Below are 6,713 nucleotides of genomic sequence, written 5' to 3' on the forward strand. Positions count from 1 at the left end.
AGCATTACAGGTCCGGATTAAAAAATTTCCGCTGATATCTAAAATAATATCCTAAAATCCTTCAATTATAAAATCCAATACCTACTTACAATCTAACGTTATTGCTTTCCGCTTTGATTAGTAAACAAGGATATCCCAGCAGAACATATAAGTTAAAATTTTACTTGTTCTTCACAGACTTGGCAAAACGAAATAAAATGCCTACGAGAGAGAATAATAACACTACAAGCGGAACTAGCGGCAGTGTCGAAGGATAGACGACATCGCGAACAAACCACCACCATCATCCCGAACCCATCCACACACGACTCAACCGCTTGAAAGTCGAGGAAACACCACGAATGACATTAGCATTAAGGTTCATTTTGTGGGCTTATCAATGTTTAGCGTCTTTGAAACAACCTCTGTCTTAGAATAAGATGTTAGTGCTATCAATGTTTAGCGTTACGTTTGCTGTTCTAAGTTTATAAAATGAAGTCATGCATGTATAGATAAATCAAGTGCTTCTAATACCAACTTGAAGCAGATATAACGCGTAAAAAATGACTCCTTCGCGACATTTTAACTTTTTGTGTCGAATTTTATATCAAAAGTACGATTTTAGTCCTTATTTTAAAGGTGAACCGTACTTTTGACATGACAGTTGACCCATAGAGCTAAATGACGCGTTAGTAGTCATTTTTTACGGGCGTAACTTATTGTTATCCCACTTCGACTACCAAATTAGAGCGAGAGATCGGACCACGCTGTCGAGACCTTTCGATCTGGCTCGGCAGTTAAAGTGGGATGGCGATAAATAGGTATTTGTTTCAAGTATTAGGTATTAGGAGCAATCAATCCATCTTTATTATACATTCGTGGTTTGTAAGCAAGCAATGCCATCTAGTGTGGTAGATGATTAAATGATCGATGTTTAGTTACGCCATCTTGCGGATGGTAGATGAATGATGAATGATGATTTAAAATTTTGTGTTGATTGCAAGTTGACGCTAAATTGTTATAATCTTTAAAAAGATCTCTGAAAAAAATTACAGCTTGATTGTAGTCCTATTGGGTTAAAGTTTCATAATAATATGCCTAACAGAATTGCGGCATTGTATTTCATCAATAGAACATAATAAGATTTATGACATTTATATGTGTTTTTTTTGTTTCTTCATGTGTATTGGCACTTTTCCCTATTAAATGATTATTACATTATTATGATATTGCCAATTTGGAAAAAATGTGCAATAATAATTTTCGAATTTTGCAATAGCTTACCATAAAACATAATATTATGGTATTTAGATCGTACGTGTAGTACATATTTTTTTTATATCCCAGTCAGTTAACAGTTATTTAAAGTTTAAACATAAATCGTTGACTGATATAATATAGAAAATTGCTATTATTTTAACTGACTTATTTAGTTATATTACATATTATTATGAATATATAGGAATATGTATTAGGTATATGGAAATACCTATCTCAAACACTTTTATTATTTACAAGTTTTCAGTAGAACTGCTTTTTCACCAAGTAGATTTGATGGATAAAAAGAATAAAAAGGAATCCTGTATATAGCTTTTCATGGAAATTATAATATATTTTCCTTTGAAAATGTTGAAAATATATTTATAAATTTGAATGTAAACTCAAATTCAATGTACCTTTTATTAAAAACCTGAAGGTAGGTAATAAGTACCTTTTCAGGCATAAAATAATGTTGTAGGTGCGGTATTATTTAAAAAAAACAATTTTTAAACAATGTCGTTGTCTTTTTGATGTTCTTTCCTTAGTTATTTAAATTGTTTATGTGGAAAAATTCTTATGACTTGATGTCACTGTAGCTCTATAAGATACGAATTTGTTAAAACAAAGAAAAATGTAGCGTAAATGTATAGTATCTTCTCAGAATATAACTAAAATTAGAGAAAAAACGGTACCTACAAAAGAAAGCCTTTACTATCTAGAAGCCTATTACTTAAATGGTGCATTAGAAAAAAACTTATGATAAAATATCTTAGAGTCTAATAAATGTTAGAACTTCTATTTTATATCTCGGTATATAATATGTATTTTTTGTATATACGACTGTGAGCTGGCATCCGGTACTATCTCAATTTCAACAACTTTACAAAATGAAGAAAAAGTTTTTCTTTCAGCTAGGTAGGTCCCTAAATAGTGGTAGTATAACCCTTGCCAGTGCAGGTGAAGCCTCGCTAGTGTACCTATAGTACGCGACAAGTCTAGGTGGCAAACGCCCCGCACACCCACACAGCCCCCGCGGTAAACCGGTACCTACGGGTGAGGTGCGGGAGTGCGGGGCATCCCCCCACCTCATACCCCGATTGCATCTCAACTTGTCACGGACTAATGCTTTTTCAAATTTTTGTTCTAAGCTAGATATCGGTGTTGAACTATGACACTGCGGAGTATAAAGTGAAATCAAAAATTTGAGCTAGGACATGCTACCAGTTCACAGTCGATGTTTTATATTTTTGTGGCTTTACTTTATTTAGTTCTGTGCAATGATTTTCAATTATAATACTTAATTAAGTAATAATGAAAAAAACTTGATTTTACATTGCGACTTGTATTCCGATCGAAAGCGAAAAAAAAAACTTAAAAACGAATTACAAAAAAAAGGTAAAATTTTATGATTGTCGACAGTAACGCCATCTACATCAGCTTAAAGTTTATAAAGGATTGTTTCAAAAAACGTTATAATTCTAAGTTCCGCCAACATTCATGGCATTGTAAATAAACATTAATACAGTCTTAGACTAATTAATCAGTATTTTTTCTTAATTTATGCTTGATGTAAGGATCGTTTCGAGTGTCTTTGAGTTTGATAATGTTTTGTTGTTTATAATTAATATTTTATACCAAAGTTAACATTCCCCACTAAATAGAGTAGTTTTTTATAATTACCATAGTAGAGATGAATCAGTATTTTGAATCATTAAGTTGACAAGCGCGCTAACATATTTCTAAGTTTACATTTAGTTTTAATTATTAAATGTAATCATTTAGATCTTTGTTTGAATGTTGATTATGATTATAAGTTGACACTAACTGTTGATTCTTCTCCTAGACTTAAACCAAATATTGCGAGCGCGGAGCGTTAGAGATATACTTAGTTATAATTATAAGAGATACTATTGAAATATATAAATAGTTGATTACTAAATAAATATTGTTGTTTCATTAAAGTATCCTATGCAAGACAAGACACTCACCTAATTACTTTAAACTAAAATAACTGAACAGTTTGATTCACAGACATAATATATTGTACCAACGGTAGGTACAATACTATGTCTGTGGTTTGATTACTATTTCTCTATTATGAATAATGTTACTTCTAGCTGTAGCTGTGAGGTAAAACGGTTTATTGTTGACAAAAAACAATAATTTTCTTACAAGAGAGAACGTAAGCTTAAACGCTTGTAATAATATTATAACGAAACCACAGCAGATGTCGCTGTTTCAGGACTAAAATGGACTAGATAAAGGAGACTTTAGGAGAACCCGTGCGGGTTCGTGTTCTCTCAAACGTTTTTTTTTTGTAATAATATTATTACGAAACCCCAACAGATGTCGCTACTTCAGGACTAAATAAAGGAAGGCACGGGTTCAATCACTCAAGCATGTCTACAAATACTTCGAAGTCTATGATCTAAACTATGTATATTTTCTATATAATTAAGTGATTCTATAAAATACCTAGTCGTTCCATGAAATACCTACCGGACTTGTTTTGGCAAAATATAAAATATGCAATCTATTATTGCCCATTATTCGTACACTTCCTAGGCATTGTAAATACTACTACTAGGCACTCTATACAATTCCAAAATGCTCCTAGGAAATGTATAAAATTTAACAATACTTCTTAAATAACTAATCAGTGAATAAATAAAAAATTAAAATACATCTAAATTGAGTATTACGATGATGATCACCATAACAATGATCATCATGGTTATTATCACTATTTTCAGTTTATCTGTATTTTATTTTTCACTAGCTGATCCCCGCGGCTTCGCCCGCGTAGATTTAGGTTTTTAAAGATCCCGTATAGCGTATGTCACTCAGGAATAATGTAGCTTTCTACTGGTGAAAGAATTTTTAAAATCGGTTCAGTAGTTCTAAAGATTACCCCCTACAAACAAACTTAACGACATTACCTATTTATATAATATAGCTGATCCCCGCGGCTTCGCCCGCGTAGATTTAGGTTTTTAAAGATCCCGTATAGCCTATGTCACTCAGGAATAATGTAGCTTTCTACTGGTGAAAGAATTTTTAAAATCGGTTCAGTAGTTCTAAAGATTACCCCCTACAAACAAACTATTACCTCTTTATATAATACAACGGGCCGTGCAGCAGAAATCGTAATATTTTAATTTCGCCATAACTTCAAAACCAAACGTCCAATTTTAATCATTCAAAGACCAAATATTATCTCCATAAACTGTTCTTAGTGATGAAATCATTTATTTTGATAAGGATTAATAGCATGAGTAAAATAAACGCGTTTAAATGTAGTCCAAAAAAAATTCAAGATTTTTAAATAAAAAATGGTTGCTGTGCCTCACTCGACATAGATGGGTATAGTGTGTCGCGGACTTTTTTGTAGATATTTATAAGATCTACAATTAATTAGAACATTTTATGGTTCTATCTTTTATAGTTTAGGCAGCGTACGCAAAATAAGTAACTTGGTTGATTTTTTACACCTTGTGTCCGAAAAACCCAAATACCTTACGGAACCCTATTTTTTTCCAAAATAAAATATAGCCTATGTTACTCGTGGATAATGTAGCTTTCGAATGGTGAAAGAATTTTTAAAATCGGTCCAGTAGTTTTTGAGCCTATTCAGTACAAACAAACAAACAAAGTTTTCCTCTTTATAATATTAGTGTAGATGACCATGATGATCATGATTGTGATGATTATGTTGATGATAATGGTGTTGGTAATGATGATGATGATGATAGTGACTAAAGATCAAGTTTTTTCAAATAGACTACGCTAGAAGACTCGCTTCGTCGCCCCTTCATTCCGCTTCGCCTACTCATAGCTTGAAAGCATTTTGCGCGGTGCCAACAATGTATGTCCTACCTACTAGTATCTCTATCTACTATGTGGGTAGACTCTCAATCATCAATGTAAATAAAGGTCATTCCCTAATAGCTTTGAACTACTCCACGTCACGGTTTTTATGGGTCAGGACTCAGGAGGGGCATTAATGAAAAATAACCATTCTTTGTCACCGAAATCTTTTTAACAATCAATTGCCAGCGGAAATGGCGTCCTATGTTCCAAATTATATGGTTTTAATGTTAAGTATTTGAAGGTAGGGGAAAGGTGAACTGTACCTAACTTAATGGTATTTATTATGAATGCCTTTGATGTGTTTGTTTTAGTGTTAGTATAATAGTATTATTATATTATATTCTGTGGTTTCAGTCAAAGATAGGTACCTACCTATAGTACGCGACAGGTTGAGGTGGCAAAATTGAGGTATGAGGCTGCGGGACGCCCCGCACACGCGTACATCACCCGACACACAGCGGGTTACAGCGAGGGTTGTGGAGGTATGGGGGTCGTCCCCATCCCGATTGCTATCTCGAACTGTCGCAATAATGGAGGACTCTGTTTTAGTAAAACGTGGCTTCTGAATCTTAATAACCCGCAAAAATTAATTTCATCTCAATCAATCAACGTTACACGTGATCAAAGATTTGTTTGTAAATCTTTGAGCCCGTGTAACTTTGAAACAGCATATTTTATAGGAAATCTTACAAACCACAGACACGAAAATTAGTTTCTAGAGTGTACCTGTACACATTTTGACCTTGATTGCGAATCAAACTTCGTTTGTATGTAGCGGGCTCTGAATAGTTACACTCCTCAGCAACTTTTTGTTTCTAGTTAAACATTGACATACATAGGAAAGTAGTTAAAAGCGAGAACGTTTCCTATAATCCTTTGGAAATACTTTTTTCTGCCCTTTCTATTGTGCTGTAACCATGTCATGTACCTACATGCGTCAAGTATTCAAAGCTTTTTAGGTTAATTGTGTCTACTTTCTGTCATCAGTAACCCTTATTATTATTAAAAATGCGAAAGTGTGTTGGTTTGTCCTTCAATCACGTCGCAACGGTGCAACGGATTGACGTGATTTTTTGATGGGTATAGATGAAGATCTGGAGAGTGACATAGGCTACTTTTTATCCCGGAAAATCAGAGTTTTCACGGGATTTTTAAAAAATCTAATTCCACGCGAACGAAGTCGCGGGCTTCAGCTAGTGTCTTTATAAATGGAAACGACTAGTTTTCACTGTTAATAATTTAATTTGGGTCGAAAGCTTTTAAGTTATTGGGCTTTATATAAAGTTATGTGTATTATATATCAAAGGATCCAAGTCCCCGAACGAGGTGGAGCGACGATATCTGAAAGGTGGCATCGATTGGATGCGAGAAGCACACCGAGCATTGAGAACGTTCCATCGCTACTTTTAAACGAAATATTGCTACATACCTGCTGTATATAGGATAGGCACAGTTATGACGATATTCAATAAACTTTTAATGAAGCCTCAATAGCTCAACTGGTAAAGGAGTGGACTGAAAACCGAAAGGTCGACGGTTCAAACTCCGCCCGTTGCACTATTGTCGTACCTACTCCTAGCACAAGCTTCACGCTTAGTTGAAGA

At 34.0% G+C, this 6,713-nt stretch overlaps 1 protein-coding gene across 5 annotated transcripts in view; it reads left to right on the forward strand.

The window, feature by feature from the left end:
- RapGAP1 (Rap GTPase activating protein 1) overlaps nt 1-3,182 on the forward strand; it is a 303,995-nt gene extending 300,813 nt beyond the window's left edge. For all 5 annotated transcript variants that reach the window (XM_069504890.1, XM_069504889.1, XM_069504888.1 and 2 more), the window contains one exon: nt 178-3,182. In XM_069504890.1, coding sequence (XP_069360991.1) covers nt 178-321 — 144 coding nt within the window. In that variant the 3' untranslated portion in view covers nt 322-3,182. The remainder of the gene's footprint in view (nt 1-177) is intronic.
- Nucleotides 3,183-6,713: the final 3,531 nt, after the last annotated feature.

This window comes from Maniola hyperantus, chromosome 19 (genome assembly GCF_902806685.2).
Source record: "Maniola hyperantus chromosome 19, iAphHyp1.2, whole genome shotgun sequence".
In the NCBI taxonomy this organism is placed as follows: Eukaryota; Metazoa; Arthropoda; class Insecta; order Lepidoptera; family Nymphalidae; genus Maniola; species Maniola hyperantus.